General features: G+C 42.9%; 1 protein-coding gene across 2 annotated transcripts in view; it reads left to right on the top strand.

The window, feature by feature from the left end:
* Window positions 1-2,159: 2,159 nt before the first annotated feature.
* Window positions 2,160-15,000, top strand: part of LOC143276136 (cytochrome P450 3A30-like) — a 46,657-nt gene continuing 33,816 nt past the window's right edge. Inside the window, exons 1-4 of one of the 2 annotated variants that reach the window (XM_076580552.1) lie at window positions 2,160-2,532; window positions 9,478-9,617; window positions 10,690-10,786; window positions 13,137-13,189. In XM_076580552.1, the coding sequence (XP_076436667.1) occupies window positions 9,541-9,617; window positions 10,690-10,786; window positions 13,137-13,189 (227 nt within the window). In that variant the 5' untranslated portion in view covers window positions 2,160-2,532; window positions 9,478-9,540. Of the gene's footprint in view, window positions 2,538-9,477; window positions 9,618-10,689; window positions 10,787-13,136; window positions 13,190-15,000 lie in introns of both variants that reach the window. The other variant, XM_076580551.1, reaches the window with a different exon arrangement.

The raw sequence follows: 15,000 nt of genomic DNA, 5'->3' as shown, positions 1-15,000 counted from the left end.
AACTGGCGCAGAAGGAGACAGACAAAAACAAAACAAGACGGACATCTCAGTGGTGGTGATGTACTTAAAAACAGCTGCGTGTGTTTTCCGGCTATCAAGTGTTGTCTGTACCTCGAGGTCATTCAGTAAAGAGATCGACACACTCGATCTAAGTTCGGAGATGACGACCACTGATCTAAAAATAGAATATACACCTCAGTGATGACGACACGACCGCGCTGTATGCGTAAGCAAGTCGAGGGATTGGACAATTAGGTGCAGATAACATGAGCTGCACAAGTACCGATGCAAACCAGTATCAGTACCGGTCCTACACGTCAGTGAAAGAGTCACATCCGAATCGTGTAAGATGCATGTGTGACTGCATAGGTACGCAATGTGAGGTACATTATGAGTACACCACTCCCCCTTTCTTGACAAGAACTTGAAAGCTGCCCTAAAAAGGGCAGGATATCATGTCCTGGCGAGCGACAGCGCGCGCGCATGGCACACACACACGCGCGCGCGTGCGCGCGAGCGCACAACTGCGACAAAATACGTGATCCACGCAGAATATTATGACATCTGTGCCAGATTCAGTTGGCAATTTAATCAGTTGTGACTGCTACACATGAACTGAATCAAGGATAACATGAGATAAAAATCTCAGCCGGGGTCAGCTCTATGTTCCACCAGGTCTATGTTCCACCAGGTCTATGTTCCACCAGATCTATGTTCCCCCAGGTCTATGTTCCACCAGATCTATGTTCCCCCAGGTCTATGTTCCACCAGCTCTATGTTCCCCCAGGTCTATGTTCCACCAGGTCTATGTTCCTCCAGGTCTATGTTCCACCAGCTCTAGCTCTATGTTCCACCAGATCTATGTTCCCCCAGCTCTATGTTCCCCCAGCTCTATATTCCACCAGGTCTATGTTCCCTCAGGTCTATGTTCCACCAGGTCTATGTTCCTCCAGCTCTGTGTTCCCCCAGCTCTATGTTCCACCAGCTCTATGTCCCACCAGCTCTATGTTCCACCAGCTCTATGTTCCACCAGCTCTATGTTCCACCAGCTCTATGTTCCACCAGCTCTATGTTCCCCCAGCTCTAGCTCTATGTTCCCCCAGCTCTATGTTCCCCCAGCTCTATGTTCCCCCAGCTCTATGTTGCCCCCAATTTTCTTTCAGCCAGGTGTTAAGTTCCCTCGGGTCTATGTTCCCCTTTATGTTGATGCTCCCCTAAATCAACTTTTTCTGGGTCTCTGTTTCCCCCGGCATGCAGGTCTGTTTTCCCCCATGTCTATATTCCAACAATATATACTATGTTCCCCCAGGTCTGTTTTATTACCCCAGGTCCGAGTCTATATATGTTCCCTTAGGTCTATGTTCCCCTCGCTGCTGACCACAACTGACTGTCCACAATCCGAAAAGTGCTCAGACTGCATTATGTTGTCACATCTGCACATTATTGAGCCCTGGCATGTGTTTGACCGCTGCCTGACCACTGCATGTTGACCACTATCATAGTTCAGCTTTCATCATTTTGAATGCAGTATTGGGGACATCTTGGCAGGATTTGACCAGTAGCTGACCACTATAGATTACTGTTGGCCATTATACTGACCATTGTCATAGCACTGCTGACCACTCCATAAAAATAAAAAAAATTCAGATGGAGTTGTTTTGTCATATTTGTGCATCATCACGACGTACTTCTTTTTTTTCTTTATTTTTTTCCCCTTTATTTTCTAACTGCAAACTGACCACTGCTGACCACCGCTTACCTCTGTAAAACAGCAACAACAAAAACAAAACAAAACAAAAAACCCCTTCAGTCTTCATATAGCTCAGTCATAAAAAAACACCAAAAAACATACCATATAACGCAAGACTTATTGCAGTTGTGTGGTTGATGATCAGTCAAAAAACTAGATAATTCATGACTTCACCAGCACACACACCCCGTCCCTTCACACACACACACACACACACTCCGTTTAAATTCACAATTGTGGACAGAAAAAAGAAAAGAAAACAACGAACACACACACACACACACACACACACAGACGGAGGGCAGGGATCAAGGGGAATGGAGGTCAACTGACTGACAAGCACATGATTCATTGGTTGGCTTTGAGTACAGGAGTACCCAAACAAATTGGGTACGCCGCCATCAACGATAAAAGCAGCTGGCGGCGCAAACCTTCAACAGTGTCATCCGAGAAACCTCGACAGCACCTGTTACAAGCTTCGAACCACTGCATTTGTGAGAGAAAGCCAGTTTATCTAACCTTAAAATCAACTCGTCGCTTAAACTCCCAGCATTGGACAGCTTAGAAAAGTCGCGAAGAGATCTTCAAGCTAAACTAAACATCGACTGACTTCGTTCATAACACTGACTTCGACGCCATCATCGGAAAGCAAGATCGGTGAACGGCTGTTCAGTGTGTGTGTTTTCCAGTTCTGACCACGCTGCATAGCTTCTGTCCGTGCTATTTGTTGACGGTTGATCTGATCCGCGGCGACTGACTCGGACAATTGATCATCGAGTTTGGTAAGGTAAGATCGGTAATACTGACGGTCTCATCGTCTGACACACACATATATATATATATATATATATATATATATATATATGTGTGTGTGTGTGTGTGTGTGTGTGTGTGTGTGTGTATACTGTCATGATGACCCATGTGCACTTACATCAGTATTCATCAGTGAACTGACGCACGTGCGCAACGCTGGAGCGTACATATACACCCCGATCGAGCGCTCACACTGCATGGCTCTCTCTCTCTCACTCTCTCTCTCTCTCTCACATTTACTTTACTTTCTGACCTGTACATACAATTCAGTTCCCCCTCTGTCTCTCCTCTCTGCCGTGTCTCTGTCTCTCCGGCTGTCTCTCTGTGTCTCAGTCTTTATCCTCGGTCGTCTAGTATGGCAGTGGGAGAAAAAAGAAAAACAAAACTAAAAAGAAAACACTGACACACACACACACACACACACACACACACACACACACACACACAACCGTGAACCTAAAGAATCAACACACGCCACATGAACTCTCTCTCTCTCTCTATTTCGCTGTCTCTCTCAGCGTTCATCTTGGCACACATAAGTAAACACAAAATGAACAGAAAGTCGATCGCGCAGCCAGAGTGACTGACGGCAACACGTACCAACACTGAGATAGTGTTATTTCCAGAGTTCATGTCAGCCGTGCAGGACCGTGCACTGATGTACACAGACCACAGAAAAAGTGAAAGGGCAAAATATTCATTATGACTGCCATGACAACATGATTTATATTCTCTTCAGTGCTTCGACTGAAGGTCTATCGTCAAGGCCATGGCATGTCAAGGGACTGAATTTTTTTAACACTAGTTTTCCGCGGGGCCGGAAGATTGAAGGGTGAGGCGGTAGGATTATGTGATTTGCATGGCAATAGTTTACTTTCATCTACTGGCCATGCAGATTTTAAAACTTCTACTTATACAGACTTTCTGAAAAAAAAGAAAGAAATAATTTGAAATAAAATAAGTAGAAAGAAGTTATGCCATGAAAAAAAAGACGTATGTGTTATAGTCTTTAGTTTTTAACGATCCGTATAAATCATTAAGGTAAAGTCCTATTTTACTAGTTTAGCGTCCTAAATTCGGGGTGGTTAACGCCCGCAAGGTCAAGGTCTATTTGTTCTGCGTCAGATCTAAAAGGGGTTGCGTTGTTCGACTGAGGGATGTTCGACTGAGGGTTGACTGAGTTTGTAAAGGCTTTTTTTTACTTCTTCTTTTTGTAATTTATTATTTTAAATGATAATGATAAAATAGTGTGCTCTTTACTGAAAAGCAAACTGCGGCAACACAACATCGTTTCTGTCAGTGCTAAAGAACGACAACTAATGTATATCTATTATTTTAAATGAATTTTAAATTAAAAAGTAAAAATGGTGATTTTTTTCTAGTAAAGACTGACGAGATATTCCGAAAGGATTTTTCTCTGTCAGTCAGCATTGGTGTAGTAGGTGATGACGATCAGTTGGCATAATGCACGTACGTGATTTCAAATTACAGACGACTGATGGATTAGCTGCTCAACTTGACTCGGTTGAGCGCACCGCGCGCGCGTGTCTTGAATACGAAAACTTTAACTGTGCACCCGCGGGTCCCAACCACGTCAAAGGTAACTTGCCTGAAGGCAAAATGAATTTTGTCTTGAATGCGGCCCCTGGGGTTTCTGGCGGCCACGATTTTTTTTTTTTTTTTTTTTTTTTTTTCAGTAACTTTTCTCAGGTAGGGATCGAGTGCTGACATTTTCCCTACCGTCCTGAACTGTCAGATTCGGGGATCGAGTAATCCGGCCCATGCACTGATAAACTGCACGCCCTTTAGTCTTTGGGGTGGATTAAAAAAGAAAAAAAGAAAAAGAAAAGAAAAAAAAAAAAAAATCGCCGCAGCGATCCGACAAAGGAAAGAAAAGACTGACGAACTTTTGAAACAATGTTTTAAGTATGTTTGTAAAATCAGTGATTGATAAAGCAAATTGTTCGATAACGAAACCAAAATACAATTTGATTTAATTGTCGGTACAGTGGAAACATCCAATGCGGCATAATTCATAGTATTTTGCAAACCGTGTACAGTCATAACCCAATTTAACTTATTGACACAATTTTCACACCAGCTGGATTTGTGAACAAATTGATCATCTCGACATAATTGTTGTTTAGAAATTGCTCACAGGTGTGAAACTGAACAACAGTTATATTAATTGTTGTGCTTCAAACACATCATAACGGCGATACAATATTCTTTCACCACGGGCAGGCGCCTGGTCGCCATGGTGAGTGCCCAACGCTTTTTCACTTACTGGGTGACCATGCACTTGCCATGACTTATCAGTCCGGAAATCCACGTTTTGAGCAACAGAGCTGGCGGGATAGAGCGATGCAAAGACACAAATTTATATAGATACATGTATAATTATAATCTCAGTGTCTATAAAATGATCAGTCGAAGCAACTTAAAGCTGTCTGTTCGCGCGAGCCGACGACTCGCGAAGCCAAAGTAACAATACGCCTGCACTCTTATTTCAGTGCAGCTCTGCCTTGTGCAGTTGGATTAGTACAAGTGGTTTTATCACCTGGTGGAAAAATTCCTAAATCTCGCACAGGACATTTCGCTCCTCAGAAAAGAACAAGTATTAATTTGAAATGAGTTAACACTACCATTTGAGAAAACAACATGTAAAATGCTCTCTTAGCTAGCCGATGAGTCTTTGGTGAAAATCAAATATAAATGAAATTGATTTCTCGAAGATCAAAAGATTACAAAACGTCAATACAAAATATAACTGGTGCTAGAAATCAGCAAGTTTTACTCTTTTTTGGAGGGGGGTGGGGGTGGGGTGGGGGGTCGGTGGGAGTTGTCTTGTCCAGTTCTGTCCAGTCAAATCTTACCCACTTCTCTTGACCAGGAAAAATGCTCAGTGAACTGTCTGTCCTCTTGTCATTGATTGAAGTAATTTAGTAATTGAAGCATCTCAAATTCGGGGACCTCTCTCCATGTCAGTTTTAGTGCACACGGTTGAAGCAGTAATGTGTGACTAGTTTTCTCTTCAATATTTCAGTTTATTTTCATTTTTCTTCGCTAGCTTAATTTTGAGGGTTATATTGTACTTGGTTTTAAGAAAGACATTCAGTCACAGTACACTGATGTGCAACTGTCTTGCCAGGCCATCGTCCATTACAGCCTGTGCCAGTCGGAGTCAAGTCAAGCTAGTGGAGTGTAATGATCTGTTGGTTATGCCCTTACGGTCAAGTTGTTTTGTTGGGGGTTGTTTTGGTAGTGAGATATGTTTTGTTTATGTTGTGGGGTCGTATGTGGTTGTTTGGTGGGGAGTTGTTATTTCTTCTTTTCAGGGTTGTAGTTGTTGTTTTAGGAGAGGGGGTTGGGGGGTGGGGGGGTGGGGGGGAGGGTTGTTATGAGAGGGTTGTAGGCACCAGTCAGAGGGCCACTCTTTCTTTTTAAACCCACCCCCACCCCTCGGCCATCCACAATGCAAATGCAAAGAAGAAAATTAATGTAAATTTGACAGCTTGAGTCAGTAGGAGATGGGTGCAATAGCCAAGTGGTTAAAGCATTGGACTTTTGATCTAAGGGTCCAGGGTTCGGGTATGGGTAATGGCACCTGGTGGGTAAAGGGTAGAGATTTTTTCTGATCTCCCAGGTCAACATATGTGCAGACCTGCTTGTGCCTGAATCCCCCTTCGTGTGTTTATGACCAACAGAAGATCAAATACACAAGTTAATTCCTGCAATCCATGTCAGCGTTTGGTGGGTTATGGAAACAAGAACATACCCAACATGCACACCTCTGAAAACAAGAGTGTGGCTGCCTACATGGTGGGGAAAAAAACGATCATACATGAAAAAGCCCACTCGTGTACATAAGAGTAAACGTGCGAGTTGAAGCCCACGAAAGAAGAAGAGTCAGCAAGTGTCAGTTCATTGTTCATTTTACATCATTTCTGATATGCCTGCACACAAGATTTGTCATTGACTTAGGTCCAAGAATTGATATGCAACAGGCAGCATAACCCAACACACTGTTGAGGCCTTGAGTGGATGCATGTATCATATTTGTGTACCTGTTAGAGTGGGTTTCTTCTGCAGAGTTTTGCCAGAGGACAGCACTTCTGTTGCCATGGGTTCTTTTTCAGTGTGCCAAGTGCGTGCTGCAAAAGGGGCGGGTCCATGTCATTGCGTCGACAGCTCATTGCGTTGACAGGATGTGTAGAGGATGTAGTCTGGGTATAGATACAGGATACTGTGTAGAGGATGTAGTCTGGATATACAGGATGTAGTTTAGAGGATATAGTCAGGGTATAGATACAGGATGTAGTTTAGAGGATGCAGTCTGGCTATAGATACAGGATGTAGTTTAGAGGATGTAGTCTAAGTATAGATACAGGATGTTGTGTATAGGATGTGGTCAATAATGAAGGACGTTTGTCGCCATTCAGCATTCCAAAAGTGAACATAGCACAAATAAGAATTTACAATTGGAGTACAAAATCCACCTTTTGAAAAATGAAAATAGGACGCGATGAGCTGTCCACGCAATGAGCTGTCGACGCAATGAGCTGTCGACTTTACGGGTACCCCCCGCATGACCAAACACACTGTTGAGGCCTTGAGTGGATGCATGTATCATATTTGTGTACCTGTTAGAGTGGGTTTCTTCTGCAGAGTTTTGCCAGAGGACAGCACTTCTGTTGCCATGGGTTCTTTTTCAGTGTGCCAAGTGCGTGCTGCAAAAGGGGCCACAGTTTATCATATCAAGTGTCTAACTCAGTTTGATTTTCCTGTCAAACGTGGGGGAAAGGGCGGGAACAGGAACTGGATCCAGACCTTCATGGACAATGTGTTGGCAGATCTGGACCATTGTGCTGGCAGATCTGAACCATTGCATTGGCAGATCTGAACCAATGTGTTGGCAGATCTGAACCAACCATTGTATTGGCAGATCTGAACCATTGTGTTGCAGATTTGAACCAACCATTGTGTTGGCAGATCTGAACCATTGCGTTGGCAGATCTGAACCATTGCGTTGGCAGATCTGAACCATTGTTCTGAACCATTGCTTTGGCAGATCTGAACCATTGTGTTGACAGATCTGAACCAATGTGTTGGCAGGAACCAATGCGTTGACAGATCTGAACCAGTGTGTTGGCAGATCTGAACCATTGCGTTGGCAGATCTGAACCAATGTGTTGGCAGGAACCAATGTGTTGGCAGATCTGAACCAATGTGTTGGTAGATCTGAACCATTGTGTTGTGTTGGCAGATCTGAACCATTGTGTTGTGTTGGCAGATCTGAACCATTGTGTTGGCAGACCTGAACTATTGTGTTGGCAGATCTGAACCATTGTGTTGTGTTGGCAGATCTGAACCATTGTGTTGGCAGATCTGAACCATTGTGTTGTGTTGGCAGATCTGAACCATTGTGTTGGCAGACCTGAACCATTGTGTTGTGTTGGCAGATCTGAACCATTGTGTTGTGTTGGCAGATCTGAACCATTGTGTTGGCAGATCTGAACCATTGTGTTGTGTTGGCAGATCTGAACCATTGTGTTGGCAGATCTGAACCATTGTGTTGGCAGACCTGAACCATTCTACCTCCTTTCCTGCTTGGGAGCGTATCGTTGTGCCGCCGACCCATTGTGCCGCCGACCCGTTGTGCCGACCCGTTTACGGATTGTCTTTTGTCACAAGAGAGAGAGAGAGAGAGAGAGAGAGAGAGATTGTTTGACAATGGGTCTGCGGTAATATGATTTTATTCCCTTTCGGTACCAGGGCATTTTACATTTGCAGTACATTGGAAGATTGTTTCCGCTATTTCCTTGTTTTGGGCTATAGATACTAGTAGAGAAATGATCTGTACAAGAAACTTTCCTTTAAAATTCGTTTCTAGCACACGTTTTTCTTTTTGCTTGTTATTGGTTTTGTTTCTCATTAAAAATGTAGAAAATTGAAAGTATTACATTTGTCTTGAATACATATTTTTTATCATTTAGTTTGCATTTGCACGAGCCCGCCTCTAAATGGCGAGTTTTAGGGTCATTCAGTGTTTACATCATAATATACGTCATTTGTGAAAACTGCTACTGTCATATATCACTTTTCACGCGCATGTGATGAAAAGCGAAAGGGAATAAAGCGGGATAGCGGCATAGCGGGACGGCGGCATAACGGGTACCCCCCCGTGTGTTTTGGTCAGTGATACAACACCTCAACAGGAATTCATTTACAGTTCAGTTGTTTCGCTTTTTTTTTTTTTTTTTTTTTTTGTGTGTGTGTGAAGGACTATGACTCTCTAACTGAGAGGCAAGACTGCACTGGCTCTTACCTAGTGCTGCAGCCTTGGGGGCTAGCTGGCCTTTGGGAACCTGACTGTACAAAGGTCATCTTGGCCCAGAGAGCAGGGGATGTAACTTGTGTGCAAGACAATCTCTGCTATTGTCAAATTCTAGCCCAGACTGTCAGGAAAGCATTTGCCTCCTCTGCTGTCTTGATGGTCATAGTAAGAACATGACCGACCAGTTTTTGCGCCTTATAGATATATCATTATTACTATATTAGTAGTAGTTCTTTTAAAAAAATGTATTTATCTATTGTTTATTTATTTATTTACTTGTTTCTTTTTATTTTATTCAATCATTTATTTATTTTATTTTATTTATTTATTTTTTATTTTTTGGTATTGTTTTGTTATTTTATTTTATTTTATTTATTATTTTATTTTATTTTTATTTAAGCGTGTTGGGTTACGCTGCTGGTCAGGCATCAGCTTGGCAGATGTGGTGTAGCGTATATGGATTTGTCCGAACGCAGTGACACCTCCTTGAGCTACTGATACTGATACTGATTGCGACCATCGTGACCATCGTACATAATAACTCTGTCATGTTTTTGTTTTTATTCTCTTGTAACAGGGCAGCCAAGAAGAATTCAAGTTGTCAGTCAGTGCAGGGAGCACGGAGACAGTGGCGGTGATAATGGACGTGATAGGCTGGGTGTCGACGACGAGTGTGTTGGCAGTTGGAGTCCTCTCCCTTCTCGCCTTCTGGATATGGTCAGTTCTGGTGTGTGTGTGTGTGTGTGTGTGTGTGTGTGGGTAGTGTGTGTGTGTGTGGGGGTGGTGGTGGGGGGGGGGGGGTAGTATGTGTGTGTGTGTATGGTGTGTGTGTGTGTAGTGTGTGTGTGTGTGTTCTGGTGTGTGTGTGTAGTGTGTGTGTGTGTGTGCTTGTGGAGTGTGTGTGTGTGGTGTGTGTGTATGGAGTGTGCGTTTAGTGTGTGTGTTTGAGTGTGTGTGTGTGTGTGTGTGTGTGTGTGCGTGTGTGGAGTGTGCGTTTAGTGTGTGTGTAGTGTGTGTGTGTGGGTAGTGTGTGTGTGTGTGTGTGTGTGTGTGTGTGTGTAGTGTGTGTGTGTGTGTGTGTAGTGTGTGTGTGTGTAGTGTGTGTGTGTGTGTAGTGTGTGTGTGTTGTGTGTGTGTGTGTGTTGTGTGTGTGTGTGTAGTGTGTAGTGTGTGTGTGTGTGTGTATGTGTGTGTGTGTGTAGAGTGTGTGTTTGGTGTGTGTGTGTGTGTGTGTAGTGTGTGTGTGTGTGTAGTGAATTTAGTGTGTGTGTGTGTGTGAGTGCATTTAGTGTGTGTGTGTGTGTGTGTAGAGTGTGCATTTAGTGTGTATGTGTGTGTGTGTGTAGAGTGTGCATTTAGTGTGTATGTGTGTTTGTGTATGTGGTTAGTGTATGTCTTGTGTGGGTAGTGTGTGTGTGTGTGTGTGTGTGTAAGAAAGAAAAAGAGAGAGAGAGAGAGAGAGAGAGAGAGAGAGAGAGATGAAAGTGAATAGTCCATGCATTTGTGTGTAGTAATAGTCTTTGGGTTTATGTCTTTCCACTGTAAGTGATAGCAGGTGTGTATATGTTTAAGAGAGAGAGAGTGTATGTGTGTGCATGCATGTGTGCGTGCTTGTGAGTGCTTGTTTTATCTTCAGTTTAACGTCTATTCACTATAAGTGTTTTTAGACGGAAAGGAGTAAAGAAGTGGATAAAGGAAAGGGAATGCATGTGAATATTAGTGAGTGCTTTGTGTGTGTGTGTGTGTGTGGCATACATCCTCATCGTGCGTACTGCTTTCTGTTGGGCAGGAAGTCCATGGCGGTGTTCAAGACATTTGAGAAAATAGGTCTGTCTGGACCTCCGCCAAAGTTTCTGGTGGGCAACGCGCGTCAGTTGATGAAAATGGTGAGTTTTTGTTGTTGTTCTTCTTCTTCGTTTGTGGGCTGCAACTCCCACCTTCACACATATGTACACAAATGGGTTTTTATGTGTATGACCATATAGGCAGCCATACTCCGTTTTCCAGGGTGCGCATGCTGGGGGTATGTTCTCGTTCCCATAGCTCACCGAATGCTGACATGGATTACAGGATCTTTAGCGTGCATATTTGATCTTCTGCTTGTATATATACACACGAAGAGGGTTCAGGCACTAAGCAGGTCTGCACATATGTTGACCTGGGAGATCAGAAAAATCTCCACCCTTTACCAACCAGGCGCTGTTACCGAGATTCGAACATGAGATCCCCAGATTGAAAGTCCAACGCTTTAACCACTCAGCTATTGTGCCCGTCTGTGAGTTGTTGAAACGTGTGTGTTGTTTCCTCAGGCATGTACGTCCTGCCTTAGTTACCTCCCTTTATTTCTTCATATTTGGATATCGTAAGTTGTACCCCTTCTTCCCTTGTTTTGCCATGTGCGCACAGGAGCTATGATTGATCAGTCTGGGTCCTGCACGGGTCCGTAACACTATTCCACAGGACTGTTATGGCACAGATCTGTTATGACACAGGTCTGTTTTTGGCACAGGTCTTTTGTGGCACAGGTCCACTCTTCCACAGGTCTGTTATGGCACAGATCCACAATTCCACAGGTCTGCTATGGCACAGATCCACAATGCCACAGGTCTGTTATGGCACAGATCCACTCTGCCACAGGTCTGTTGTGGCACAGATCCACAATGCCACAGGTCTGTTATGGCACAGATCCACAGTGCCACAGGTCTGTTATGGCACAGATCCACTCTGCCACAGGTCTATTATGGCACAGATCCACAATGCCACAGGTCTGTTATGGCACAGATCCACTCTGCTACAGGTCTATTATGGCACAGATCCACAGTGCCACAGGTCTGTTATGGCACAGATCCACAATGCCACAGGTCTGTTATGGCACAGATCCACTCTGCCACAGGTCTGTTATGGCACAGATCCACAGTTCCACAGGTCTGTTGTGGCACAGATCCACTCTGCCACAGGTCTATTATGGCACAGATCCACTCTGCCACAGGTCTGTTATGGCACAGATCCACAGTTCCACAGGTCTGCTGTGGCACAGATCCACAATGCCACAGGTCTGTTATGGCACAGATCCACTCTGCCACAGGTCTGTTGTGGTACAGATCCACAATGCCACAGGTCTGTTATGGCACAGATCCACAATGCCACAGATCTGTTATGGCACAGGTCCACTCTGCCACAGGTCTGTTGTGGCACAGATCCACTCTGCCACAGGTCTGTTGTGGCACAGATCCACTCTGCCACAGGTCTGTTATGGCACAGATCCACAATGCCACAGGTCTGTTATGGCACAGATCCACAATGCCACAGGTCTGTTATGGCACAGATCCACAATGCCACAGGTCTGCTATGGCACAGATCCACAATTCCACAGGTCTGCTATGGCACAGATCCACTCTGCCACAGGTCTGTTGTGGCACAGATCCACAATTCCACAGGTCTGCTATGGCACAGATCCACTCTGCCACAGGTCTGTTGTGGCACAGATCCACAATGCCACAGGTCTGTTGTGGCACAGATCCACTCTGCCACAGGTCTGTTGTGGCACAGATCCACAATGCCACAGGTCTGTTGTGGCATGGGTTTGTTGTACCACAGGTCGACTGTGCCACCCACATTGGCCCCCCAACCATGCATAGGTAGACACAAAGAACATGGTGGTGGCTTGAGTCTACAAGTGTCTTGTTTGTGATCATGTTTGGTCATGTTAGGTCATTACTTATTTTGTGTTGTTTTTCTTCTTCTTCTTCTTCTTCTTCTTCGTTCCAGGGCTGCAACTCCCACGTTCACTTGTATTTACATGAGTGGGCTTTTACATGTATGACCGTTATTACCCACCCATGTAGGCAGCCATACTCCGTTTTCGGGAATAGCGTTGTTTTTAAGCCAGACTGTTGATGAGAATGTTGCATGTCACGTCTTACATGCCTGCATTGCAAAACAAACACACACACACACAACCACTCACACACACAAAGTTGAATAGATGTCCCGGAATTTAGAATATTGAAATAGAAAATGACCACTTCAGATTTGTTTCGCAAAAGTTTTGGGGGGGGGTTGTTTCTGTCTGTATTGAAATAGGAAATGATTTACATGCGTGCATGCCTACGGGAAATGCACTGGTATGGGGATGTGTGCCTGTGTCTTTTTTTTTTGTGGTTTACTTGTTTGTTTCTTGTGGGGTTTTTTTTTGTTTTTTTTTAGCAGTTCAAATGTTGCTTTCTGTTCTCCCAGGGATTACTCCGGAGTTTTACTGACTGGGGCAAAAAGTATGGGAAAATTTACGGGTGAGTTTCTTTTTTCATTTTCATTGTGATATTATCCTTGTAGAAAGATACTTTCCTCACAATGAAAGACAGGATCGACTTTGAGGTAGAGAAAAAAAGTACGATTCGAGGGGGCAGAGTCGAATTGAGTACACAGAAGGTAAGAAATATAATAAAATCAAGCCGCATGCAGCAAAATAAGGCCAAATGAACATGCTTAATAGCCGAAAAAGCATAAGACGAGACAGAGCGTAAACCTGACAAGATGGCGTCAAGAGCCTCAGCCAAAGGCATGACTCAGCACTTGTAGGTTTTAGAGGCGTCTGATTGGCTAAGAGCGGACTGGGCAAGACGGGTCATCTTTTCACCGTTAGCCGCGTGAAATTTGGCCAAGCAGAGCAAACCGATAGGCCTAGTTTGCATCAGTTTGACATGGTAAGTATATATATCACCTAACATGGAGTATAATACAAACTCCTCCTTTTCCTTACAATGGTTACTCCTGGTTCATTTTCTTTCCTTTCAAACAATTCTGTTGAAATATAAACAAAGGCAAGAAAAAGAACAGAAAAAAAGACAACAACAACAACATAAAAAAGTAGTATTGTGATAGGGATGTTTTAGAACAATACAAAGCTATTGCATTGATGTAGTGTGTACTGGTATATGAGTATGGTGAATTTTTAACATGTGTGTGTGTGTGTGTGTGTGTGTATTATCTTTAGTTTAATGTTTATTCACTATAAGTGTTATTAGACGGAAAAGAGAAAAGTAGTGGAAAAAGGAAAGGGAATGCATGTGAATATTAGTGTAAGAAAGTGTTCATGTTATGTATTAGAGGAAAAGTATGATATAAGAAATTAAAGTTTAAAGAGATTGCAGTATGTAATGAATGAGGTGTCATAGAAGGGAGAATATGTGTATGCATATCAACAAGAATTAACTTACAACAATGTAAATATAAGTAACGACATTGATTAGAATACATCAAAGGAGGATACCAACTGGACTGGAGTTTAAAACTTCTGAGAACCATTCTAAGCAATTAATAATCATTCAAAATCTTTTCAGTGGCTAATGGAGTATTGGTAGAAAAGTCATCAACTACATCTTTTGGAATTAATTAACTGTCTTATGCTTGGACAGTGAAAGAGTAGATGGCTTACACTTATTTGCTTGCTGCACATACATTTTATATTGTTAGAAAATTTTGTACGAAAGGTATTTAAACAAATTCTATACATTTGACTTGTAATTTGTAACTTGTCTTGAATGTGCTGTTGGTGTTAAAGTTAGAAAATGTTTGGGATTAGCTGCATTCTTTCTGTTTACACAATATTGGTAATACTGATTATTTGAATCTGTAAGTAATTTCTTAAATCAGTTTCTAGATATATTTTCTATACTACTAAAGCATTCATGTAGATCTAACTGGATGTCAAGTTGTATTGCGACTTTGAAATTACGTGCTGCTCTTCTAGCTCCTTGGTCTACCCACTCACTTGAAGATATTCCACAGTGCGAAGGTACCCAACAGAAAGTTATGTTAATGCCCTGTTTTGTCAGTTGATGAATGACATATTTTATTTCCATTGTCATCTCAATTCACTTCTTTGAATTTGGAGATTCTATAGCTTGTAATACTGACTTCAAGTCAGCACATAATAAAATCTCACATTCAGTTTTCAGAATATCTGAAATATAATTTAAGGCCATAAGTATGGCTATAAGTTCAGTTGTGAAAATTTTCTACCATTATAGTGTAATTTTTCTAATCTAAAATGAAGGAATTACAAAAGCTGCTCCTGATTTACCATTTTCTAGAACAGATC

This window comes from Babylonia areolata, chromosome 31 (genome assembly GCF_041734735.1).
Source record: "Babylonia areolata isolate BAREFJ2019XMU chromosome 31, ASM4173473v1, whole genome shotgun sequence".
Classification (NCBI taxonomy): domain Eukaryota; kingdom Metazoa; phylum Mollusca; class Gastropoda; order Neogastropoda; family Buccinidae; genus Babylonia; species Babylonia areolata.
Note: the sequence above shows the minus strand (reverse complement) of the source record. Positions and strands in the feature narration are given on the sequence as shown.